General features: G+C 43.5%; 1 protein-coding gene across 1 annotated transcript in view; it reads right to left on the bottom strand.

Moving 5' to 3' along the window:
- abcc8 (ATP-binding cassette, sub-family C (CFTR/MRP), member 8) overlaps nucleotides 1-27826 on the bottom strand; it is a 333471-nt gene that overhangs the window by 38875 nt on the left and 266770 nt on the right. The window contains exons 22-28 of the mRNA XM_068046867.1: nucleotides 24856-24993; nucleotides 23074-23199; nucleotides 22587-22692; nucleotides 18740-18987; nucleotides 11216-11382; nucleotides 10270-10339; nucleotides 4845-5002 (exon numbers count right to left, since the gene is read on the bottom strand). Of these exons, the coding sequence (XP_067902968.1) occupies nucleotides 4845-5002; nucleotides 10270-10339; nucleotides 11216-11382; nucleotides 18740-18987; nucleotides 22587-22692; nucleotides 23074-23199; nucleotides 24856-24993 (1013 nt within the window). The remainder of the gene's footprint in view (nucleotides 1-4844; nucleotides 5003-10269; nucleotides 10340-11215; nucleotides 11383-18739; nucleotides 18988-22586; nucleotides 22693-23073; nucleotides 23200-24855; nucleotides 24994-27826) is intronic.

Raw genomic sequence — 27826 nt, 5'->3', positions numbered from 1 at the left:
ATCTTGAAATCAACTATCCTCATCACTATCTATCATGTTGCCAAGTTTTATATCATCTGTAAATTTCATAACCTTACAACACAACAATTTACAATTATAAAGCACATTTCAGGTAGTAAAACGTCCCAAGGCACTTAAAAAGAACGATATCAATAAAAACATTTTGGACATTTTTTTTGACACAAAGCCATAGTAGGAAAGTTCAAGAAAGATTATCAAGTGCTAGATCAAATGGGTAGGTTTTTAGGAGCATCTTAAAAGAGGAGAGAGAGCAAGAGAGGCTGAGAGGTTTAGGGAAGGAATACCAAGCTTAGGGCCAAGGGAGCTTAAAGCACCAATGGTGCAGCGATTAAAAGGCTAGAAATGGATGAGCACAGAGGTCACAAGGCTAGTAGGGCTGGAGGATGTGACACAGATAGGGTGGGGCAAGGCCATGGAGGGATCTGAAAACAAGGATGAGGATTTTAAAATTGAGAAGTTGCCAGAAGAGGAACAAGTAGAAGGTTAGCAAGCATCAGGGGTGAATGAGATTTGGAGTGAATTAAGGTACAGGCAGCAGAATTTTGAATGAGTGCAGTGTATGTAAGGCGGAAGATGGGTAACCAGCCATGAGATGAATACAATGGACAGGAAATGAAGTTTGTGACAGGGGCCCAAAGACAATGGCTTCAGCCTTCCCAATATTTAGTTCGAAGAAATTTCTGATCATCCAATATTAGATGTTGGACAAACAAGCAGTGTGACAAATCAGAAACAATTGAGGGGTTGAAGGAGGTGGTGGTGAGATAGAACAGAGATAGAACATCAGCATACATATGGAACCTGATGTGTTTTTGGATGATATTGCGAGGGGTAGCATGCAAGTGAGTAATACAAGGGGGTTAGGAATAGATCCTTGGGGAACTCCAGAGATAACAGAGAAGGAGGGGGAAGAAAAGCCATTGCAGATGATTCTCTGGCTACAGTAAGATACGTAAGAACGGAACTAAGCTAGGATAGTTCTACCACCTGGACAATGGAGCAAAGAAGTTGGAAGTGTTAATTGAATATTAGTTGTGTTTGATTGTATATAGTTGATGGGCATTAACTGGGGATAGAAACATAGGAACACAGAAAATAGAAGCAGGAGTAGGCCATTCGACCCTTCGGTCCTGCTCCGCCATTCAAAAAAGATCATGGCTGGTCGTTTAATTCAGTACACTGTTCCCACTTTCTCCCAATATCCCTTGATCCCTTTGGCAATAAGAAATATATCTATCTCCTTCTTGAATATATTTAATGACTTGGCCTCCACTGCCTTCTGCGGTAGAGAATTTCACAGGTTCACCCCCCCCTCTGAGTGAAGAAATTTCTCCTCATCTCGGTTCTAAATGGTGTACCTCATAACCTGAGACTGTGACCATTGGTTCTGGACTCCACAGCCATCGGAACATCCTCCCTGCATCTAGCCGGTCTAGTCCTGTTAGAATTTTATAGGTTTCTATGAGATCCTCTCTCATCATTCTAGTGAATATAGGCCTATTCGACCCAATCTCACCTCATACGTCAATCCTGCCATCCCAGGAATCAGCCTAGTAAATCTTCTTTGCACTCCCTCCATGGCAAGAATATCCTTCCTCAATTCTTCTTTGGCCTCCTTGTCTCGAGAGACAATGGGTTAGTGCCTGGAGGTGGTCAGTGGTTTGTGAAGCAGCGCTGGAGTGGCTATAAAGGCCAATTCTAGAGTGACAGACTCTTCCACAGGTGCTGCAGAAAAAAATTGGTTGTCGGGGCTGTTACACAGTTGGTTCTCTCCTTGCGCTTCTGTCTTTTTTCCTGCCAACAGCTAAGTTTGTTCGACTTGCCACGCTTTAGCCAGGCATTTATGGCTGGCCGCCAGCTCTGGCGATCACTGGCAACTGACTCCCACGACTTGTGGTCAATGTCACAGGACTTCATGTCGCGTTTGCAGATGTCTTTAAAGCGGACACATGGATGGCTGGTGGGTCTGATACCAGTGACGAGCTCACTGTACAATGTGTCCTTGGGGATCCTGCCATCTTCCATGTGGCTCACATGGCCAAGCCATCGCAAGCGCCACTGGCTCAACAGGGTGTATATGCTGGGGATGTTGGCCACCTCCCGGACTTCTGCTTTGGAGGTACGGTCCTGCCACCTGATGCCAAGGATTCTCCGGAGGCAGCGAAGATGGAATGAATTGAGACATCGTTCTTGGCTGACGTATGTTGTCCAGGCCTTGCTGCCGTAGAGCAAGGTACTGAGGACACAGGCTTGATACACTCGGACTTTTGTGTTCCATGTCAGTGTGCCATTTTCCCACACTCTCTTGGCTAGTCTGGACATAGCAGTGGATGCCTTTCCCATGTGCTTGTTGATTTATGCATCAAGAGACAGGTTACTGGTGATAGTTGAGCCTAGGTAGATGAACTCTAGAACCACTTCCAGAGCGTGGTCGCCGATATCGATGGATGGAGCATTTCTGACGTCCTGTCCCATGATGTTCGTTTTCTTGAGGCTGATGGTTAGGCCAAATTCGTTGCAGGCAGCCACAATCCTGCCAATGAGTCTCTGCAGACACTCTTCTGTGTGGGCTGTTAGTGCAACATCGTCAGCAAAGAGGAGTTCCCTGATGAGGACCTTCTGTACTTTGGTCTTCACTCTTAGACTGGCAAGGTTGAACAACCTGCCATCTGATGTTGTGTGGAGCAAAATTCCTTCTTCTGAAGACTTGAACGCATGTGAGAGCAGCAAGGAGAAGAAGATCCCAAACAGTGTAGGTGCGAGAACACAGCCCTGTTTCACACCACTCAGGATAGGAAAGGGATCTGATGAGGCACCGCTATGCTGAATTGTGCCTTTCGTATTGTCATGGAATGAGGTGATGATACTTAGTAGCTTTGGTGGACATCCGATCTTTGCTAGTAGTCTGAAGAGACCACGTCTGCTGACCAGGTCAAAGGCTTTGGTGAGATCTATGAAAGCAACGTAGAGGGGCATCTGTTGTTCGTGGCATTTCTCCTGTAGCTTCCTCAGATAAGGAGACCAAAACTGCACACAATACTCCAGATGTGGTCTCACCAAGGCCCTGTATAACTGCAGTAAGACATCCTTGCTCCTGTACTCAAATCCTCTTGCAATAAAGGCCAACATACCATTCGCCTTCCTAACTGCTTGCTGCACCTGAATGCTTGTTTTCAGCGACCAGTATACAAGGACACCCAGGTCTCATTGCACCTCCCCCTTTCCCAATCTATCATTTGCCTTTCTGTTTTTACAACCAAAGTGGATAACCACACATTTATCCACATTACACTGCATCTGCCATGCATTTGCCCACTCACCCAACTTGTCCAAATCACGTTGGAGCCTCTTTGCATCCTCCTCACAGCTTACATTCCCCCCAAGCTTTGTGTCATCTGCAAACTTGGAAATGTTACACTTAGTTTCCTCACCCAAGTCATTAATATATATTGTGAATAGCTGGGGCCCAAGCACTGATCCTTGCAGTACCCCACTAGTCACTGTTTGCCACCTGGAAAAAGACCCGTTTATTCCTACTCTGTTTCCTGTCTGTCAACCAGTTCTCAATCCATGCCAGTATATTACCTCCAATCCCATGTGCTTTAATTTAGCACACAAACCTCTTAGGTGGGACCTTATCAAAAGCCTTCTGAAAACCCAAATACACCACATCCACTGGTTCTCCCTCATCTATTCTACTAGTCACATCCTCAAAAAACTCCAGTAGATTTGTTAAGCATGATTTCCCTTTCGTAAACCCATGCTGACTTTGTCCAATCCCATTTATGCTTTCCAGGTGTTCTGCTATCACATCCTTTATAATACTCTAACCTTTCCCCCACTACTGATGTAAGCCAAACTGGTCTGTAATTCCCTGTTTTTCTCTCCCTCCTTTTTTAAATAATGGGGTTACATTTGCCACCCTCCAATCTGTAGGAACTGCTCCAGGGCCTATAGAATTTTGGAAGATGACCACCAATGCATTCACTATTTCCAAGGCCACTTCCTTTAGTACTCTGGGATGTAGATTATCAGGCCCTGGGGATTTGTCAGCCTTTAACCCCATTAATCTCCCCAGATCTATTTTTTTTTTTACTAATACTGATTTCCTTCAGTTTCTCCCTCTCATTAGACCCTTGGTTCCCTAACATTTCTGGGAGGTTATTTGTGTCCTCCTTTGTGAAGACAGAACCAAAGTATGTGTTTACCTGAGCCCCTATAAGGAAACACAGGATGAATCTGTGGTTGTTGTGTTAGGAGGTGTATGCTTGTAATGTGTAACTCTGTAAATAAATAGAAAAGTGTTTAAAGATTGACTCCAGATCTATCCTTCACCAACTGGCTTTCTGGATTACAACAGGAGGAGGATGGTGTGGTCAACCATGGCAAAAGCTGCAGACAGATTGAGAAAGGTGAGAAGAGATAGTTTATCATGGTCACAATAACAAAGAATGTAATTTGTATTAATCTAATTCCTAGTGAGCATGGACCCATGGTACAAACCTGCACTCAATGGGTAATCTCAGTCAGAAAGGCCACAGGATGCTTAGTGTGGGAAATGGAAAAATGCTACACTGGTGCAGTGGAAAGTTCTCTTCAGGCTTGGAGGTAATATATGTTATTGGGCAGAGTACAGGGAGCTTTACTCTGCATCTCACTGTGCTATACCTGACCTGGAAGTGCCTGACACAGAAACTGGGTGCCTGCAACAGAAGTTCAATTCCCCAGTACTAATAACCTTCACCTTGATGTCATCAACGGACTGGTCTTTATTTATATAAATAAAACTCCCCAAACAAATTCAGTTCCTGATGGACAGTTACCTGGATGCCACTCTGAAATATTTCTGGATGAAGTAATAAGCCACAGCGAGAGGAACAAGGGCAATGAGGAACACAGGGGTCACATACGAGATCACAGCCAAGGCAGAGACACACAGAAGAGTTGATCGACTGAGACACTCCAGGGTGGCAGGAATGTGCTGAAAATAAACACACCAATACCATCAATCCATTCAAAATCAAAGACGCAAAATATCACCAACTGCTCCCATCCTTAAAATCAATCAAAACAAGTTATCACTCAAAGAGTACTATCGGTATCAGTGAGGAATCAGGAATCTGACTATGAAAAGGAACTAAACATATATGGTTGCTCCTGAAAGACGGCTGGGTATTGCTTCTAGCATCAGATTAGCTTCTTCATATATTTATATCTTCATTAACTCAAATCTACACACCCTACTAAGCCAGCGGCGCCTGAGATGGCTTGGCCATGTGAGCCGCATGGAAGATGGCAGGATCCCCAAGGACACATTGTACAGCGAGCTCGTCACTGGTACCAGACCCACCGGCCGTCCATGGCTCCGCTTTAAAGATGTCTGCAAACGCGACATGAAGTCCTGTGACATTGATCACAAGTCATCGGAGTCAGTTGCCAGCGATCGCCAGAGCTGGCGGGCAACCATAAAAGCAGGGCTAAAGCGTGGCGAGTTGAAGAGACTTAGCAGTTGGCAGGAAAAAAGACAGAAGCGCAAGGGGAGAGCCAACTGTGTAACAGCCCCGACAAACAAATTTTTCTGCAGCACCTGTGGAAGAGCCTGTCACTCTAGAATTGGCCTTTATAGCCACTCCAGGCGCTGCTGCACAAACCACTGACCACCTCCAGGCGCTTACCCATTGTCTCTCGAGACAAGGAGGCCAAACAGAAGAGAGAACTCAAATCTGTAGCACTTCTCCCATGATGTTAGCAGTACTCAACATTTAAGCAAAAATATTTTAGAAACAATAAATCGGGAGAAAATTAACAGCACTTGGACAAAAATGAGCTAATAAAGGAGAGACAGCATAATTTAAACATTTTTTTTAACAAATCATTGAGTTTTTTTGATGAGGTAACAGAGAGAGTGGATGAGGGCAGTGCAGTCGATGTGTATATGGATTTTTAAAAGGCATTTGATAAAGTACCACATATTAAGCTTGTTAGCAAAATCGACACCTAAGGAATGAATATAAGGGACTGTAGCAGCATGGATACAAAATTAGTTAAGTGATAGAAACAGAGAGTTGTGGTGAATGGCTGTGTTTTGGACAGGAGGGAACTATACAGAGGTGTTCCCCAGGGTTCAGTACTCAGACCATTGCTGTTTTTGAAATACACTAATGAATTGGACCTGGGGTACAGGGCACAATTTCAGAATTTTCAGGTAACATAAAACTTGAAAAAGTGAGGAAGATAGTAATAAGACTTCAAGAGGACACAGATAGGCTGGTGGAATGGGTGGGCACATGGCAGATGAAATTCAATGGAGAAAAGTGTGAGATGACATATTTTGGCAGGAAGAATGAGGAGAGACAGTACAAGCAAAATGGTGCAATTTTAAAGGGGATGCAAAAACAGAGAGACCTGGCGTATTTGTATACAGATCGTTGATGGTTAACAAGACAGCTAATAAAACGTATGGGATCCTGTACTTTAGAAATAGATGTATAGAGTACAAAAGCTTGGAAGTTATGCTAAAACTATATTAAACACTAGTTCGGCCCCAGCTGGAGTATTGTATCCAATTATGGGCATTACCCTTTTGGAAGGATGTGAAGATTTTGGAAAGGATGCAGAGGAGATTTACTAAAATGAGTCCAGCGATGAGGGATTACAGCTGTGTGGCTAGACTGGAGAAGTTGGGCTTGCTCTCCTTAGAGCAGAGAAAATTAAGAGGAGATTTGATAGAGGTGTTTAAAATCAAGAAGAATTCAGATAAAGTAATCAAAGAGAAACTGTTTCCAATTGCTGAAGGATCGATAACCAGAGGCATAGACTTAAAGGTGATTGGCAAAAAGGTTAGAGGATATGAGGAATTCCTTTTTACAAAAACGGATTAGGAATGCACTGCCTGATAGGGTGGTGGATACAGATTAAATGTAACCTTCAAAAGGGAATTGGATATATACTTGAAGGAGAAAAAAATTGCAGGAATATGGGGAAAGAGTGAGGCAGTGGGACTAACTAGATTGATCTTTGAAAGAGCTGGTGCAGATTCGATGAGCTGAATGGCCTCCTTTTGCTGTACCGTTTGATGATACTATAAGCCTAAATATTTTGAAAACTGGACAGAAAGAGGATGTTGATTGAAATTGATAGACTACTGGGGACATTTCATGATTCCTCTTAGGAACAGAAGGAGGACATGGGCCTTTATTACCCTTCATGTCATGGAAGATGATGATGAAGGGGAGGAATACCAGCCCAGACACCCTTCCACTTGACTCAGTCCAGCTCATCTATCTCTGCCCCAAACTCCTTCAAGTTATTGCAAGCACTTGCTTCCTCTCTCCCAGGCACCAGCTCAGAGACTTACACCTAGGGAAATTAGTGATAGTGAGGAATTGGCACTGAGGGATTGACCTAGAATGGAGGCTCGGAGGAGTGGAGAATGGGAAGTGCTGCCTTTCCAGTTGAAGCTAAAGACAAGGGTAACTATGGCTTTATAAATGTCGAACCCAGATCTCAGGGGCAATCACCTAAAAAAGAGATTTCCGTAACATCATCGCTAGGTACAGGTTCTGAGGACAATCTCCCAGGATCTTTGTATCCTCATTGGCTACAGGTGAGGTGCCAGAGGACTGGAGAATAGTCAATGTTGTTCCTTTGTTTAAGAAGGGTAGCAAGGATAATCCAGGAAATTATAGGCCGGTGAGCCTTACATCAGTGGTAGGGAAATTATTAGAGAGGATTCTTTGGGACAGGATTTACTCCCATTTGGAAACTAATTAACTTATTAGCGAGAGGCAGCATGGTTTTGTGAAGGGAAGGTCGTGTCTCACTAACTTGATTGAGTTTTTTGAGGAAGTGAAGAAGATGATTGATGAAGGAAGGGCTGTGGATGTTGTCTATATGGACTTCAGTAAAGCCTTTGACAAGGTCCCTCATGGCAGACGGGTACAAAAGGTGAAGTCACACAGGATCAGAGGTGAGCTAGCAAGATGGATACAGAACTGGCTCGGTCATAGAAGACAGAGGGTAGCAGTGGAAGGGTGCTTTTCTGAATGGAGGGATGTGACTAGTGGTGTTCTGCAGGGATCAGTGCTGGGACCTTTGCTGTTTGTAGTATATATAAATGATTTGGAGGAAAATGTAGCTCGTCTGATTAGTAAGTTTGCGGACGACACAAAGGTTGGTGGAGTTGCGGATAGTGATGAGGATTGTCAGAGGATACAGCAAGATACAGATCGGTTGGAGATTTAGGCGGACGAATGGCAGATGGAGTTTAATCTGGACAAATGTGAGGTAATGCATTTTGGAAGATCTAATACAGGTGGGAAGTATACAGTAAATGGCAGAACCCTTTGGAGTATTGACAGGCAGAGAGATCTGGGCGTACAGGTCCACAGGTCACTGAAAGTGGCAACGCAGGTGGATAAGGTAGTCAAGAAGGCATACGGCATGCTTGCCTTCATCGGTCGGGGCATAGAGTATAAAAATTGGCAAGTCATGCTGCAGCTGTACAGAACCTTAGTTAGGCCACACTTGGAATATTGCGTGCAATTCTGGTCGCCACACTACCAGAAGGACGTGGAGGCTTTGGGGAGGGCACAGAAGATGTTTACCAGGATGTTGCCTAGTTTGGAGGGCATTAGCTATGAGGAGAGGTTGGATAAACTCGGATTGTTTTCACTGGAACGACGGAGGTGGAGGGGTGACATGATAGAGGTTTACAAAGTTATGAGTGGCATGGACAGAGTGGATAGTCAGAAGCTTTTTCCCTGGGTGGATGAGTCAGTTACTAGGGGACATAGGTTTAAGGTGCGAGGGGCAAAGTTTAGAGGGGATGTGCGAGGCAATTTCTTTACACAGAGGGTGGTGAGTGCCTGGAACTTGCTGCCGGGGGAGGTGGTGGAAGCAGGTACGATAGCGATGTTTAAGAGGCATCTTGACAAATACATGAATAGGATGGGAATAGAGGGATAAGGACCCGGAAGTGAAGAAGTTTTTAGTTTCTGCAGGCATCAAGATCGGCGCAGGCTTGAAGGGCCGAATGGCCTGTTCCTGTGCTGTACTGTTCTTTGTTCTTTGAAATACCAGCTTACTTTACTATTTCTGAAAGCTATAGACTTAGCAATATTCTAAGTGTGGCCTAACTAAAGTTCTGTACAGCTGCAGCATGACTTGGCAATTTCTATATTCTATGCCCCGACCGATGAAGGCAAGCATGCCGTATGCCTTCTGGACTACCTTATCCACCTGTGTTGCCAATTTCAGTGACCTGTGGACCTGTACGCCCAGCTCTCTCTGCCTGTCAATACTCCTAAGGGTTCTGCCATTTACTGTATACTTCCCACCTGCATTAGACCTTCCAAAATGCATTACCTCACATTTGTCCGGATTAAACTCCATCTGCCATTTCTCCGCCCAAGCCTCCAACTGATCTATATCCTGCTGTATCCTCTGACAATCCTCATCATTATCCGCAACTCCACCAACCTTTGTGTCGTCCGCAAACTTACTAATCAGACCAGCTACATTTTCCTCCAAATCATTTATATATACTACAAAGAGCAAAGGTCCCAGCACTGATCCCTGCGGAACACCACTAGTCACATCCCTCCATTCAGAAAAGCACCCTTCCACTGCTACTCTCTGTCTTCTATGACAGAGCCAGTTCTGTATCCATCTTGCCAGCTCACCTCTGATCCCGTGTGACTTCACCTTTTGTACCAATCTGCCATGAGGGACCATGCCAAAGACACAGCACCTGAACCCAAAAAAATTTTTGGAGAATTCCAATCAAATCTGAGAAACACTTTGATGCTTTGACATCTCAACAGTGTCACCAGTAATACTGTGCAGTATGTTTTTTTTAACAGTTTGGAAACATGGAGTTGAACCAAATGACAGATGAAAGACCTGCACATTATAATTTATAATTAAGTTGCTGGTCAATGCACAGAGGCCACCTTTCAAAGAGCTTCAGTGTGGAAGTTGATTTTTAAATCAGAAGAATCCAGGAGAGAAAGCTTCCTTTGAATGCAAAAGAAAGGCTACACCATTACTCTCGCCATTCCACAGTCTGAATCTTTGCAGAACTTCCAATATACATCTTTACATCAATTCCTAAATAGTTTATACTATTACTAGGTGTTAACTGCCTGATTTTTCACCCATACCTGTTGGAGTTTCATGACAGCTCTGGCATAACTCCAGAAAATTGCCACAACAGGTGACTCCTAGAAAACCAGAGAAGTATCTTACCTGGTCAATGATATTAGTGTCTGCAGAAAATCGATTCAGGATGTTCCCAAGAGGGGTGGTTTCAAAGAACCTGAAGGAAAACAGGCACCAATAAGGAATTTGCACAGATCTTTTAGAGGTGGTGGTTTACTTTGTATTTTGTGGTGCTTAACTTCATTCCCTTGGATTGCCCATGAGATTGAGTTCTGCTACAACACTCACTTTGCATTTATTTGCAGTGATCGCTAAGGATTGATCACCAGTGTAATTGAGTCAGCAGTTAGGTCTTGATAATATTTAAATTATATGATGTTAAACAGCTATCCACAACTCTATTGACGTAGAGTGAAATATTCACTCGTCACTTTTAACTTTCTAACTTCCTATTTTTTATACTTCTGGTCCCAAGTACAAGAAGCCTACACTTTAGCAAATTACTTGCTTGGATCAGTTTTGTTGATTTCATTCATGATTAGGGGTGTCATTGCAATTTTTGGAAATTATGACATTTAACCAGCTATGCACTGGCCAATTTATTTTTCAAAATCTGAAATTCTGATAAGAAATTATAAGATTACTTTAATTTATCTGTCTGCTAGGAATTCTCAATGACCAGCATTAAAGCAGTTAACCATGAGACTGTTGGCAGATCCAGAAAATTCCAGGTTCTTTGAGCTACCCATTTTTTTTTTTTGCATTTCAGTTCTCTCACTTTGATCGAAATAAACACTAGCAATTGCAGTAATAAGGTCACGAAAATGTCAGGAGCTTTTTTGTAAAACCAATGGAGTAATTTTAACCCAACCTGCATGATGGAAGTTAATAGAAAGCGAAATTGGGCAGCGTGTAAAATGGGCTACTAATCTGAGTCATGCCAGTTTCCTGGCAGGTGGGTTAGGTTAAAATTACGTCCTTATAATTTTAAGCCAATATTAATGAAATACAATTTAAAAAGGTAGTCCAATACCTCATCGGTGCCAGGATGACCTTGTTGAGCAAACTCTTGTGCAGTTCCTTGGTCACTTTGAGACCCGTCCATTCCACAGCAATAGAGGTAACCAAGCAGAGGACAATTCCGAGACAGCAGAGAATGCTGAACACTATGGTGTAGGAGGAATGATTGAAGCGACAGTCCTGGACCAGCAAATATAAAATAAAACCAATGTGCAAGGATGCAATGCTGCCCACCAGAAAAAAAATAAGTAAGTTTGTTTCCTTAAAGTGAATTTCATGGCTTTTATATGTAATACTCACAGAGCCCTGTAAAGAGCATACCTGTAACAAAGACCTCCAAATTTTCTTCACATTTAAATTAATGGAAGGAAAATTTGAAAAGCTCCATTCCAGGCTGCAATCCTCCCCGCCTGATATTCCTGTTTATGCTTGGCTTCAACAATGCTTTACAATCAGGGTTGGTAAAGATGCAAATGTATCACTATATATCAGTCAGACTGTTTGTCCCATTCAGAGATGCTCAGTCATGTAGCATAATTTCTCCAAAAGATTCTTAAAGTTCTCTTTTATTTCAATAAATGGCATTGAACACTTTAATGTCACTTTAGATTAATGAATCACTTGTAGCTTTTGATACATAACAAAAATGAATAAACATTATTGTTGTGCTTTTAAAAGCAAGAATTGTCTTTGACGATCCTGAATATGACCTGCAATTTTATGCTCTGGATCCCAGTTAGTGAATGACTTATCTTTGCATTTGGACTAATACACTAGTCAATAGACTTAAGCGGCTGGATTTTAATGAAACAGTATACTAAGAGAAAGGCAATAGGCAGGTAATTTTGTAATTGTCACTTTAAAATCTATATTTCATATAGACAGATAAAAAAGGCAGTGAATGTCAGAATGTGCAATGGATGTAGTCAAGCACAGTCCACTTCAACCTTTGAAAGGGGTTCAATTATAAATGTAAACATGGTCAATAATGAATGCTATTTCACAGATCAATGTTGCATTTTTAGTTTTTAGTAGATGTATTTTACAAATCATCCATATTTGTCTAGCTATTCCCCGATCCCTGTGTTTAACCATTTGAATAAACTAGAATGTGGTGGAGGGGTGGATGGGAATTTTACACTCTCCCCCACGGTGGGGTTCCCACCACCCTCCCACCTCTGACGAAATTTAGTCTTGGATGGGAAGGCCTCTGAATGGCCTTCCTGCCTCGATGCCAATTGAGGCCTTTAACGGGGCAATTAATACCGAATTAAGGGCCTCTTTCTGACGCAGCCACAATTAGCTATGGGGCAGGCGGCTCTGTCACCACATGGAAACACAGCATGAAAAACTGCATGGGCTATTTGCCGGCTCCAGGGTAGGTGTGGGGGGGTGGGGGGGAGGGGTAGGGGATCCCTTGAGGGACATGGCATCAGGAAGAAAGGGGCCCACTGAGGGCTACTCCCCTACCCTTGCTGCTGAATCCCCTACCTCCACGACCCCCACCCCGCAAAACTCCTCCTGCCCTGACCTACCTGAGGCCTGATTTCAGCGATGTTCCTGGGCTTCCGGCTGGAACACCTGCACCAGCAGCCATCATCTGTGCTTCGGTGCTGCAGCTGCCAGCCTCTGATTGGCCGGCAGCTCTGTAAGGGCAGGACTTCTGGCGTGGAAGGCCCGCCACTGTTCAGTTAACTGCCTGATTGGCACCAAATTCGGCGCCCTTCCACAAAAGAAGCGATGTGGGGATCTCAGCGTCAGTTTCGCCAGACGTCGAGACCCCTGCTGCCAGGATAAAAATCCCTCCGTGGAGTTGCCACAGGCTACAATTATTGTGTAAGTAGTACACATAATCACACTAATTCAGCCAGAGGAGAGGGGTTTTTCTACTGAAGTTAGAATTTAGGCTTATTGTTAGGACAGAGCAGAAACGTTTTCACTCTGCATCAAATTGACTAGTCAATGCTGAATCGGGGGTAAGTAGTAAAAACATTTTCCACTCCCAGCACTGACATTGAAAAGCAGAAAAATCAAACAGAAAAAAAGTCACCTGACAAGCTCTTAAAGTTGGTTAGTGGGATGGACTTGAACTATTTGTTATAACTTTACTCGGGAAATCGAGCCAGAGGCTTCCTAGAATCATAGAATGGCTAAAGCACAGAAAGAGGCCATTTGGCCCATTGTGCCGGTACCAGCCCTCTGCAAGAGCAGCTCTGCTAGTCCCATTCCCCCGTAGCCTTGCAAATTATTTCTCTTCAGGTGCTTATTCAATTGCCTTTTGAAAGTCATGATTGCATCTGCCTCCACCTCCACCATACTCTGAAACATGCATTCCAGATCCCAACCAGTTGCTGCATACAAATGTTCTTTCTCATGTCGCTGTTTCTTCTTTTGTCAATCACCGTAAAGCGGTGTCCTCTGCTTCTTGGTTCTTCTGCCAACGGGAACAGTTTCTCCCTATCTACTCTGTTCAGACCCCTCATGATTTTCGAATGCCTCCTTCAAATCTCCTCCCAACCTTCTGTTTGCTAAGGAGAACAACCCTAACCTCTCCAATCTATCCTGAAGTCCTTCATCTCTGAAGCCATTCTTATAAACCTTTTCTGTACCCTCTCTAAAGCCTTCACATCCTTCCTAAAGTATGGTGCCCAGAATTGGATACATACTCCAGTTGAGGCTGAACCCATGTTTATAAAGGTTCATCATAACTTCCTTGCTTTTGTTCTCTATGGGCTGAGTTTTACGCCACCCCAAAGAGTGGGATGGTGGCGGAGGGAGTGGCATACGATGGCGCGGGAGGCTTCCCGACCCGCTGCCGCTGCCACTTTACATAGGGCGGCGGGGGCGTAAAACGGCCTGCCTGCCATAGGCCAATCAAGGCCCTAAGTGGCCACTTAACGGCCATTTAAGGGCCTTCGCCCACCTCCACACAGATTTTACGCACGGCTAGTCATGCGGCCAAGGACCGAGAGAAGCCGCCTGGCAAAACCATTCTCTGAAGTTACTGAATGCAATGTTCAGTCTGCAAGGCCATAGATTGCCTAATTGAAATATCAGGTGCTGCTCCTCGAGCTTGCGTTGATGCTCACTGGAACACTGCAGCAGCCCAAGGACAGAAATGTGGGCAGGACAGCAGGGTAGTGTGTTGAATTGGCAAGCAACTGGAAGCCGGGGTCATATTTTCAGACTGAGCAGAGGCGTTCCACAAAGCGGTCACCCAGTTTGCATTTGGTCTCCCTAATCTAGAGGAGACCGCAGTGTGAGCAGCGAATATAGTATACTAAATTGACGTAAGTACAAGTAAATCGTTGTTTCACCTGGAAGGAGTGTTTAGGGCCTGGGATTATGAGGAGAGAGGAGATAAAAGGGCAGGTATTACACCTCCTGCGATTGCATGGGAAGGTGCTGTGGGAGGGGTCGAGGTGTCGGGGAGTGATGGAGGAGTGGACCAGGGTGTAATGGAGGGAACAATCCCTTTGGAATGCCAACAGGGGAGGGGAGGGGGAAGAGGTTTTTGGTGGTGGCATCATGCTGGAGGTGGCGGAAATGGTGGAGGATGATCCTTTGGATGTGGAGGCTGCTGGGGTGGAAAGTGAGGACAAGGGGAACCCTCTTGCTGTTCTAGGAGGGACGGGAAGGGGTGAGAGCAGAAGTGCGGGAAATAGGTCAGACATGGTTGAGGGCCCTGTCAACTACAGTGAGTGGGGGTGGGGGGGGTGGAGCCCTCGGTTGAGGAAAAAGGAAGACATATCAGAGGAGCGATTGTGGAAGGTTGTATTGTCAAAACAGATGCGGGGGAGACGGAGAAACTGGGAGAATGGGATGGAGTCCTTACAGGAAACAGGGTATGAGGAAGTTTAGTCGAGGTAGCCATGAGAATTGGTGGGCTTAAAATGAATACTAGTAGACAGCCTATTCCCAGAGATGGAGACAGAGAAATTGAGGAAGGGAAGGGAGTGTCGGAGATGGACCATGTAAACATGAGAGAAGGATGGAAATTGGAAGCAAAGTTGATTACATTTTCCAGTTTGGGGCGAGAGCAGGAAGTTGCACCGATACAGTCATCAATGTACTGGAAAAAGAGGTGAGGGAAGGGGCCTGAATAGGATTGGAACAAGGGATGTTAGACATATGCCACAAAAAGACAAGCATAATTAGGATCCATGTGGGTACCCAAAGCAACACCTTTTAGATGAAGGAAGTGAGTGGAGTTAAAGGAGAAGTTGTTCAAAGTAAGAACAAGTTCAGCCATGCGGAGGAGAATGGTGTTGGATAGGGACAGGTTGGGCCTCTGTTCAAGGAAGAAGCAGAGACCCTCAGACTGTCCTGGTGGGGATGGAGGTGTAGAGAGTAGGTGGTTAAGGCCAGGAAGCTGGAAATTGTCGAAATAATGCAGGACGTTCGAACAGTCATGGATGTAGGTGGGAAGAGACTGGACCAGGGAGAAAAGATAGATCCAAGATAGGAAGAAATAAGTTCAGTGGGGCAGGAACAGGCTGAAAGGATACGTTTACCAGGACAGTCCTGTTTGTGGATTTTGGGAAGGAGGTAGAAGTGGCTGTCCGGAGTTGCAGGACTATGAGGTTGGAAGCTGTAGAGGGAAGATCTTTGGAGGAGACGAGGTCAGTGACAGTCCTGGAGACAGTGGTTTGATGTTCAGGGGTGGGGATCATGGTCTGGGGGAGGTAGGAAGAAGTTTCTGAGAGTTGGCGCTCAGCCTCTGCAAGGTAGAGCTCAATAGACCAGACAATAACAGCACCACACTTGTCAGCAGGTTTGATCACAAGGCTAGGGTTAGACCCGAGAGAACGGAGACCTATTTTCCACACTTTTGTCCTCACCCCTTCCCCTCTCTCCCAGAACAGCGACAGGGTTCCCTTTGTCCTCATTTTCCACCCCACCAGCCTTCACATCCAAAGGATCATCCTCTGCCTATTCCTCACCTCCAGCATGATGCCACCACCAAACACATGTTCCCTTCCTCTCCCCTGTCAGCATTCCGAAGGTACTGTTCCCTCCACAACACCCTGGTCCACTTCTCCATCACCCCCCGACACCTTGTCCCCTTCCCACGGTATCTTGCCATGCAATCGCAGGAGGTGTAATACCTACCCTTTTATCTCCTCTCTCCTCACAATCCAAGGCCCCAAACACTCCTTCCAGGTGAAGTAGCGATTTATTTGTACTTCCTTAAATTTAGTATACTGTATTTGCTGCTCATAATGCGGTCACCTCTACATTGGGGAGACCAAACGCAGATTGGGTGACCACTTTGCAGAAAAAATATATCCGAAAGCATGACCCGAGTTTCCGGTTGCTGACCATTTCAACACACTGCCCTGCTGTCCTGCCCACATTTCTGTCCTTGGCCTGCTGCAGTTTTCCAGTGAACATTAACGCAAGCTCGAGGAGCAGCACCTGATATTTCGATTAGGCAGTCTACAGCTTTGCGTTGAGTTCAACAATTCCAGACCATGACTGGCCATTTTATATATTTTTTTTAATATTTTATTTTATTTTAATTTTTAACCATGTGCCTGTTTTTCACATGGACAAAGTTGCTCATTATTCTGCCATTAACACTCTCTCTGGACTAATGCTTTGTCTTTCACCACAAGCATTAACACGTTCTTTGCCTTTGTCCCAGGACAGCATTGTTATTTAATATCTCCTGCCCTCTGCCCTATCACACATCTCACCTTTTGTTCTCTTCCCCACCATAACACCACCCCACCCCCCCAACCCCCTTCACGTGCTCAAAACCTAATTCTTTTCTAACCTTTGCCAGTTCTGATGAAAGGTCACAGACCTGAAATGTTAACTCTGTTTCGCTCTCCACAGATGCTGCTAGACCTGCTTTCCAGCACTTTCTGTTTTTGTTGTACATAAAAGTTTTTTTTCAGGGCAGCCTGGACAAAGTGATCCCTTTACTCTGCTGTTTTAAGATAATCACAATGACATCAGACACTTAGGCCAGCAGCTACAGCTGTACGTACCCATGTCATTAGATTGTATATTGTACTTGACAATACTCTATAGCAGGATTATTTTTAATCTATATTCTAGGAATCATTGGGCAGGTACCCCATCAGAGACAAAAGTAATTGCTCATGTACTTAGTTTTATATCAAGATTATGTTGAGAGCAGTGAGAAATAGATGCAACATTCCAATCTATGAAATGAATTGTATATTATTATTTGCTTCCTGTGAGTCTACCTAAATAGGCATTAGACCAAAGGCCTTTGGTTCAGGATGTGTTAAAGTTGATTCAAGGATCTATGGCTGAGTGAAATAGACTGAACACACTGGTTGCCAGGATTTACTCCAAAAATATATATTCCACAATCATCAAATATATCATCACCACAGATGGGGTGTCAGTGCAGAAGCGTTAGTGCTCTGAAATTGGGAAGAATTTATAATCCTGCTGGCACAAGTAAACTTAGTTTTTAATATGGAGCAGATATAGATCCTGCATCCACAAGTCATAAAGAAGGTTCATTCTGAGTAAAACCCTTGCTAAAGCCCTCCTTTATCTCACTCTTGTAGCTTACGTTGCATTAAAGCTATAGCTACTGGCCAGAGTTACTTGAAAAAGGAAATGATCCACAACCACCTGGCCAAATAAGTGAAAATTCGCCCTTCAGTTAATCCCATTTGGCAATTTAACAGGAACAAGTTATTTTCCAGCCTTGGTTTCATACAATCATGCAGCCAGAAGGAGGCCATTCAGCCTTTGTGCCTTTGCTGTTATCTTGAGTGTTTCATTTCTTTTTCTCTCTGTTTTCATATTCTTTGGAATATCTTTCTTCTCTCATCTTAGACAATGGTACATATTTTTCCATTTTAATACTTCCTCTGGTTAAAGAGGGTCTTACTGATTATGCTCTTTAGGACAAGTAGTAACAGCACAACTGAAAAATCCCTGACAGTATTTAAATATCAAATTATACTGCCGTACCACTGGTTGTATCTGCAAACAGTAATGCAAAACTGGCAGATTTAGAGCTATATTGTTAACTTTGCATTGCTTACTGGCTAAGAAAAGCTGCATTCTGTGCATGTGTATTTGCAAACATGCAGAGATCTACTAACTGATATCCAAATCTTTAATGATTGGAAAGATTTTGCAGGATAGTCAGCTCTTTGTTAACATTGAGAAGTTTATAAATGAAACTTAAGAAGTTCCCAGGCTATCCAACAAATGTGGAAGTATCTCCCATAGATGATCCAACATCACTTGCAAAAAATCTATCCAGTATCAGTTCACTGACTTCACCTGCTAGTTACATTGCAACTGTCATATGAATACTGTGTGAAAGCCAAGATGATTGCGTCCAACACTGCAGTATATCTGGGGATGCAGAATCAAATCATGGCTTAATTACATTGCAATGTTTCTTCCATTAGAGATTTGAAGCCAGTTGAATATCAGAGTCTCTCACACTCTTGGTTGTAAATTAGGTCTGGTAAAGAGTGCTATACATAGTAGTGGAATGGTTCAAAAGTTCAGAATGAAAGCTTGCAGTCTTTACCTGGATCAGAGAACAGTTTCCTTTCTCTGCTTCAATCTTAACTTGAATAGCATCCGAGGTCCATTTTGCTAGCCAGTAGTCGATTGCTACCATCACTGTGTGCTTGAAGAGCTGTGAGAAGATCAGCAGAGGCAGCAAAAGGCAACCTGCAGAGCTCAGGTACTTTCCGCAAGCATGCCATGGCATCTTTGCTCTCTGGCGCAGGACAGAAGAAAGGTTATCCTCATCATCACTTTCAGCAATATCTTCTGTAAGAAATATATAAAAGAGGTCATAAGAACAGCAGGCTAATATATTATTTTTTCCTTTACATTTACTGCAATGCCTGTAACCTAAAAGCCAATTGTATGCAAGGGTTCCAAATATTTTTCCCTGAAACAAACGCATAAACACAGTTGCTCCTCTGAACTTTCCTCTCTGTTTCTTCCTGTCACATGTTTGTCATATTCCCCACATCCTCACTGCGTTAAATCAAAATTTATCACATCATCTCCTACTCTCTCATTCTTTCCTAGGGCCTTAGAACTCCTTACCAGCCCTTTCATTTTCATGTTTGTCTACAAACTTCAGGCTTTTAAAACCCAAACCTTGTGTCAGCTGACTATTGTTCCTTCATTTATCTGCTCTCCCCTATTCTTTTCTATTTTTAAAAAAATTATTTCATGGGATGTGGGCATCACTGGCAAGGCCAGTGTTTGTTGCCCAATCCTAATTGCCCTTGAGAAGGTTGTGGTGAGCCACCTTCTTGAAATGCTGCAGTCCATCTGGTGCAGGTACTCCCACAGTGCTGGTAGGAAAGGAGTTCCAGTATTTTGATCCAGGGATAGTGAAGGAATGGCAATATAGTTTCAAGTCAGGATGGTGTGTGACTTGGAGGGGACTTGCAGGTGTTGGTGTTCCCATGCTTCTGCTGCCCTTGCTCTTCTCGGTGGTAGAGGTCGCAGGTTTGGAAGGTGCTGTTAAAGGTCCCTTGTTGAGTTGCTGCGGTGCATCTTGTAGATGGTACACTGCTGCAACTCTGCGTCAGTGGTGGAGGTCGTGAATGTTGAAGGTGGCAGATGGGATACCGATCAAGTGGACTGCTTTGTCCTGGATGGTGTTGAGCTTCTTGAGTGTTGTTGGATCTGCAGTCATCCAGGCAAGTAGATTGTATTCCATCACACTCCTGACTTGTAGATGGTGGACAGGCTTTGGGGAGTCAGGAAGTGAGTTACTCGTCTCAGAATTCCCAGTCTCTGACGTGCTCTTGGTATCCACAGTATTTATATGGCTGGTCCAGTTCAGTTTCTGGTCAATGGTAACCCCCAGGATGTTGATAGTGGGGGATTCAACGATGGTTGATTCTATTGAATGTCAAGGGGAGATGGTAGATTCTCTCTTGTTGGAGAAGGTAATTGCCTGGTTCTTGAGTGACATAAATGTTACTTAGCACTTATCAGCCCATGCCTAAATGTTGTCCAGGTCTTGCTTCATATGGACACAGACTGCTTCAGTCTCTGTTGTGACAAGAATGGTGCTGAACATTGTGCAATCATCAGCGAACATCCCCACTTCTGATCTTATAATGGAGTGAAGGTCATTGATGAAGCAGCTGATGATGGTTGGACCTAGGAGACTGCCCTGAGGAACTCCTGCAGCGATGTCCTGAAACTGAGATGGTTGGCCTCCAACAACTAGAACCGTCTTCCTTTCTGCTAGGTATGACTCCAACCAGTGGAGAGTTTTCACCCTGATTCGCATTGACTTCAATTTTGCAAGGGCTCCTTGATGCCACACTCAGTCAAATGCTGCCTTGGTGGCAAAGGGCAGTAACTCTCACCTCCCCTCTCGAGTTCAACTCTTTTGTCCATGTTTGGACCACAGCTGCAATGAGGTCAGGTGTCAAGTGGTCGTGGCGGAACTCAAACTGAGCATCAGTGAGCAGGTTATTGCTGTGTAAGTGCCACTTGATAGCACTGTCAATGACACCTTCCATCACTTTGCTGATGTTCAAGAGGAGGCTGATGGGGCTGGTAATTGGTTGGATTGGATTTGTCCTGCATTATGTGGATAGGACATACCTGGGCAATTTTCTACATTGTTGGGTAGATGCCTATGTTATAGCTGTACTGGAACAGCTTGGCTAGGGGTGCGGCTATTTCTGGAGCAAATATCTTCAGTACTATTGCCGGAATGTTGTCAGGGCCCATGACCTTTGCTGTATCCAGTGTCTTCAGGTGTTTCTTGATATCATGTGGAGTGAATCGAATTGGCATCTGTGATGCTGGACCTTAGCCTTGGCCCTTAGTTTTCTCAATAAAAAAATGATGAAGTTTTAGTAGTTTTGTATTATAATTTTTCAATTATCATATTTAGGGGTATTGTGTCATTTCTAAATTATTTTTATGTGGCCAGATAGTAGAAAGTATTCTCCATTCTCTGATGCAATTACTAAATTTGCTCATTCTATGTTGTGTGATCTATTTAGATCCTCTGATTTCCTGCCTTCAGAGAGAACAGCTCGAGAAGATATTTGCTTTCATGCAAACTTGATGATAAAATCATTAGCCATTAAAGGAAATCTTATTCAGAAAATAATATATGTTTGATTGGGTAAAATGTCTGTTGCTGTGAACTCAATTTGATGTGTATAATGTTGATCTGCAGTGAAGAAAATGATGGAGCCCAACTTATGTGAATCTCAGTTATACAGCAAGAAAATTATTCGGTTGCATTTTTAAATTTGGCTATTTTGCAGTTGGGGACAGTTCTAAAAAATATTTTATTGATTATTTGTAATCCACCAGAAAATGATGGCAAATTAGGGCAGCACAATGGCGCAGTGGTTAGCACCGCAGCCTCACAGCTCCAGCGACCCGGGTTCAATTCTGGGTACTGCCTGTGTGGAGTTTGCAAGTTCTCCCTGTGTCTGCGTGGGTTTTCTCCGGGTGCTCTGGTTTCCTCCCACCACCAAAGACTTGCAGGTTGATAAGTAAATTGGCCATTATAAATTGCCCCGAGTATAGGTAGGTGGTAGGGGAATATAGGGACAGGTGGGAATGTGGTAGAAATATGGGATTAGTGTAGGATTAGTATAAATGGATAGTTGATGGTCGGCACAGACTCGGTGGGCTGAAGGGCCTGTTTCAGTGCTGTATCTCTAAATAAATAAAAAAAAAATCATTTACCATTGGTGTTTTTGCACTGTGTGGCCTCTTGCAACAAGCCACTATAGTCTTCCTTTTCTACCTTTAGATTCATACATGTATCTTCCACTTAAGAGGTAGGACAATTCAGCCTAACTAACTGTTCTAGCATGGGCCTACATTTAGGTGTACTTTTGTGTTCATTAAAATAAGGATGTCTGTCCTGGGGAATGGAATACTTTTCCACTTCAGTAGTCAGCATTAGAACAAAGAACTTTCAAGTGAGATAGAGCACATGTTCGATGCAACATACATTCTTTTGTTCTCTTCCAAAAACATTCCCACTAAGAGCACCAGTGTGACATTTTCATTTCCTACAACGGCCATATTTGTGATCTTTCTCTGGGAGGGACTAATTTAAAATCAGCACAGAGTTACAGGCAATTCTTAATGCTGGGCTATGACCATTAGGTACCAGGTTGAGACTGCCCAAATGCACTTCACTTAACAGTCTCAGTGGATGCAAACCCAGATCTGAGGTCAAAAGTTCCTCATTTCAGTGCTTTTCTATTTGCAGATGTTTGGGTCATAGAGGATGGTGTCTCCATATTGCTTCACTTATATTTATATGTAAGGCAGTTGTGTTACACAGGACACCAGCATGAATCCAATTTTATGTAGAATTCTACACACTGTTTAATTGTTACAAATTAGATGAATACCTTCATCTTCAGCCTCTTGCAACGTTTTGAGGAGGGCCTCCCGGGAGTACATTGCTCTCCGCAGGTTCTTCCGTTCTAAAGCAGTCTTGCTTTCAGCTACAGTTTCCTGTTGAACAAAATAACAATTTTGCATTTTTAACACTCAATGTGAGAGAACAAAGGACAAAGCATTATTTCAAATAATAGCCAAGACTGAGATTCAAAACCAACCCCTAGAATGACAGTTCAGTGCTATACCGTACTGGACTTCCAGCACTTTGTGTTGGAAAACATGTTGTACATTGGATCACCACTGATAAAGTACAGTTCTATTTTAGCTTGTAACTAAATGAAGCATTTTTCTTTATATTACATCGTAGTGTTTGTTACTTTCTTTCCTCTTGCCACTTACATAAAAGTTTAAAATCAGGTCAGTAACCAAAATAGCCCAAACTTGTTTTAATATGATAACATAAGTAAATCTTTGTGTCTGAGAAGATTGAAGAACCTTTTCTAGTTCCTGATCCTGCCTGTTCATTAGTGTTTTCCAAAGTTCAAAGAGTTCAGGATCAGAATTCTGGATATCCTTAAGAGTTCCCTCTCTTTGAATTGTACCATCCTTCATCGCTATAATCTATGGAAATAAAAAGCACATTGAAGAAAACATACAACATAGAAATCGTGAAATGGTAAATGTTATTGAGCATTATACTGTATATGAAAAATATTACATGACCTCCTAAACATCATAAATAATGAATGACACAGGCATCCTGATCCAGAAGCAAAGATGACAGGGTCCTAAGCTGCTATTATTTTGCACATTAAAAAAATACTTGCAAAGCTAACCTTTCAAAATTAGATAGTTTATTGTAATTTGGATGAATTTGGATGAATTGCTGAAGCAACACCCAGAATTTTACAAGCACACTGTGGGTCCTGATGTTGGGACCAAAAGTGGTTCCTGAGATTGCGTGGGCAATCAACGATTTTCACCAATGACGGAAGGCGGCATAGCTCTCCAAGCTGCTGACTCAATCAGAGGGCCAGCAGTTCTGCATCCTTTGCAATGCCACTGATAGAGGTGGCTGCTGCTGAGGCTGCAAGGGGAAAGAGAGGACGTCTCCATATTGAGGAGCCTTTGCTAGTATGTGGAAACTTTTTTTTTTATATGCCAGGGCTGGGCAAGAAGGCAGGCAGGGCCCGGTGATTGGAGGAGTGAATGCACCAGTGGTGGCGTTGGGCCGTGGGGGTGACCAATGTGGCCGGTGGGCCCCTCCATGGGCCATGGAGCCTCTGGAACGGAAGGCCCCCTCCAGGAAGCTGCTTGGAAGCCGCCTCGATATAGCTGATGGACTCACTATGTGGCAGGGGGCCGTTCTGAGACTGGTAAAATCCCAGTGGGGTCATAAAATGGCCATCAATAGGCATATTAATTAACTTAATTGGCCACCTGCCTCTGGTCGGCAGGCGGCCGAGCCAGTCTGAGTGGTCACCTAGTCTCAGTATTCCAAATTTAAAAATAGCACAGATGAATCTGTTGGACCATAGAGGAGGTCATTTGGCCCCATCATTGCTGTGCCAGCTATTTGCTAGATCAATCCAAAACTAATCCCATTGCAGTCTCCACATAGCTTTGTATTTTCCTTTGCTTTAAATATTTATCCACTTTAAAGAAGATGCAACAATTTCTGCTTCAAATAGTTTCTGTGGCAAAACATTCTAAGTTGCAAACCTTTTCTCCAGTTGGTGACACTGCAATGCTATTATCCAAATATTTCTTCTCAAAATTCATAGAAGTATATAATGGCAAGAAGGTAAAAAAGTTTTTTGTTTGAGAGCTCTATTTAAATGGACTCAGACTTGAGCCAAAAACAATAGTACCTTATTTCAAGATACTTCTCTTATAAGTTTTCATATGTTTCCCCAACCTGTCTTTTCTCCCTACAAATTACCCCATTGGTCTACATTGGCTGCCTCTCTATTTGTACTCATTCAGCATTTCTGGGATTTTACATTACACATAAATGATTTAGAATCTTAATATAACTATATAACCCTACAGTAATTAGTGCTAGAAGTTTCTAAGGTGCATGTTTAACAAAGACAATGTTGCACCATAAATTCTAATCATTTTGAGCTAGGTCCCTGTACCATCAATATGCTATGAAAACTCTATGTAAAAATGTGTTTTACAATGTTTTCAATAGAGGGGGATTTAATCATCAGATTCTTGCAAACACCATTTACAAAAAACAGAAAAAGAAATAAAAAATGGAGGCTGTCTCACCCAGTCTGCGTGGGGCAGGTACTGTAGCTTATGAGTGACCAGCACCACAGTCCGTTTCTCCTCTTGCAGCAGTTTCAGGATTCCATCTTGCATAAGGTGGTCACTCAAGTGGATGTCCAGTGCTGAGAATGGGTCATCCTACCAAAACCAAAATTTGATTAATATTCAATTTAGTCCCTTCTCTCCACTGCACTGGAGGATGCACTAAAATGGCCTCTGTATAACAAAGAATTTTGTGTGAATTTATAAACTTCATCAAACATTGAAGACACATCTTTATGGCTTAAGGCTTCTTGATCACCTAATTGAAAAGCAGAGAAAAAGATCTAAAGCTTGACATTACAAAAGATCCATGTATAGTGGCTATTCCTTAAATTATTTTAAAGTTCTTTGGCTTCCTACTCTACCAAAAGTTCATTCCATGTATTTATCATTCATGGTGTGAAGAACTTACCAAATTAGTCCTAAATCTCTGTTTAACTTGGACTTGAAGTGATGTTTTCGATTTACTTTTTCTCTTTTTTTCATTCGTTCCTGGTATGTGAGCCTCAATGGCAAGGCCAGCATTTGTTGCCCATCCCTAAATTGCCCTTGGTGGTGGTGAGATAAATGTCGATGATCACACCTGGGAGTCACTAGCTAGTGAAAGAGGGAAACGGCAACACATCCTGTGGACTGGTGTGCACTACCAAGATGACGGGTTGCTACAGCAGCTTGGCAACAGGCACCAACGGCAAAAATAACAACTCACAGCGTCACTTTGCAGCTTCACGTGCAGCACTTGTGGCAGAAACTGCCTCTCAAGGATAGGCCTTCACAGCTATCAGCAAAGGTGTACCAGGAGAAAGCACCCCACCTAAATGGATTGTTTGCTGCGTGTCCATCATCTTCTGTGGATGGAAGGATGCCAACCAGTGGTGAGATGCCTTTTTGAACTAAAGCAGTCCATCTAGTGTAGGTACACCCACAGTGCTGTTTGGAAGGGAGTTCCAGATTTTTGAAGGAACGGTGATATCGTTTCAAGTCAGGATGGTGTGTGGCTTGGGGGGATCTTGCAGCAGGTGGTGTTTCCATGCATCTGCTGCCCTTGTCCTTCTAGGTGGTAGAGCTCCCAGGTTTGGAAGGTGTTGTTGAAGATGCCATGGCGAATTTCTGCAGTGTAAATTGTAAACACTGCTGACACTGTGCTCCGGGGGTTGAGGGAGTGAAAGTTTAAGGTGGTGGATGGGGTGCCGATAAAATGAGTTGTTTTGTCCTGGATGGTGTTAAGCTTCTTGAATGTTGTTGGAGCTGCACATATGCAGACAAGTGGAGAGTATTCCATCACAGTCCTGACTTGTGCCTTGTAGATGGTGGACAGACTCTGGAGAGTTATGAGATGAGTTACTCTCTGCAGAATCCCCAGCCTCTGACCTACTCTTATAGCCACAGTATTTATTTGGCTGGTCCAGTTAAGTTTCTGATCAATGGTAACCCCCAGGATGTTGATGATGGGGAATTCAGCGATGACAATGCCGTTGAACATCAAGGGGAGGTGGTTAGTTTCTCTCTTGTTGGAAATGGTAATTGCCTGGCACTTGTGTGGCATGAATGTTACATGCCACTTACAGCCCAAGCCTGAATGATGTCCAGGTCTTGCTGCATGCAGCAAGGACCATTTCAGTATCTGAGGAATTGCAAATGGTACAGAACACTAGAAATCATCAGCGAATATCCCCACTTCTGACCTTATGATGGAGAGGAGATCATTGATGAAGTAGCTGAAAATGGTTGGGCCTAGGACATTGCCCTGGAGAACTCCAGCAATGATGCCCTGGGGCTGAAATGATTGGCCTCCAACAACCACAACCATCTTCCTTTCTTCTAGGTATGACTCCAACCAGTGGAGAATTTGCTCCCAATTCCCCTTGACATCAATTTTGCTGGGACTCCTTGATGTCAAGGGCAGTTACTCTCACCTCATCTCTGGAGTTTAGCTCTTTGTCCATGTTTGGAGTAAGGTTGTAATGAGGTCTAGAGCCAAGTGGCCCTGGCGGAACCTAACCTGAGCATCGGTGAGCAAGTGTCATTTGATGGCACTTTTGACACCTTCCATCACTTTCCTGATGTTCGAGAGTAGACAGATGGGGCAGTAATTGGCTGGATTGGATTTGTTCTGCTTTTTCTGGACTGGCTATTGTTAGGCATTTTTCCACATTGTTGCATAGATGCCAGTGTTGTAGCTGTACTGGAACAGCTTGTCTAGGGGTTCAGCTAGTTCTGGAGCCTAAGCCTTTAGTACTACAGCAGGGATGTTGTTAGGCCCCTTAGTCTTTCTGTATCCAGTGCCTTCAGCAGTTTCTTGATATCAAGTGGAATGAATCTACTGGTTGATATCTTTTATTTCTCCTTCAGGTGCCCTATTTTGGTCCTCTTGGCCTCAGGCTTCTCCAGTATTTCATCATAACTCAGTCCTCTGACATCAGGGATCACCCTCTTGGTTCTTCTCTGCATTATCTTAAATGCTTGAATGCAAGAAAATGTGCAAAAAATATTTTGGTTGGGTTTTCCTCAAATTAATGAGCCAAATCTTGCTGGGTTGGGCATCTTGAGAGTGAGTTAGTTAGATTTTTTTCCTGCACCCTTTAACTCAAACTCTTTTAACTTGCCGGAAGTACCATCTTATAACAATATCTAGGATCAATGCTGCCTCTAAGTTTTGCAGCCACATAGCGCGCAGCAACCCAAAGGTTTCTATGCAGGTTGAATACAGGTTGGCCCCTTTAAATTACTGCACATGCATGGCTATGCAATAACATTTTTAGGGCCCACGCACTGAAACAAGCTGGCTGTGCACATAAAACAAATTAGAGGGTATGTTGCCTTGGAAAATTGGCTGCTGTGTTTCCTACATTACCACCACTTCAAAAGTACTTCATTAGCTGTAAAGCACTTTGAGATGTCCGGTGGTCCTGAAAGCCCTATATAAATG

Source organism: Heterodontus francisci, chromosome 14 (genome assembly GCF_036365525.1).
Source record: "Heterodontus francisci isolate sHetFra1 chromosome 14, sHetFra1.hap1, whole genome shotgun sequence".
NCBI classification, from domain to species: Eukaryota; Metazoa; Chordata; class Chondrichthyes; order Heterodontiformes; family Heterodontidae; genus Heterodontus; species Heterodontus francisci.
The sequence above is the reverse complement of the archived record's forward strand: the minus strand, read 5'-3'. Positions and strand labels throughout refer to the sequence as shown.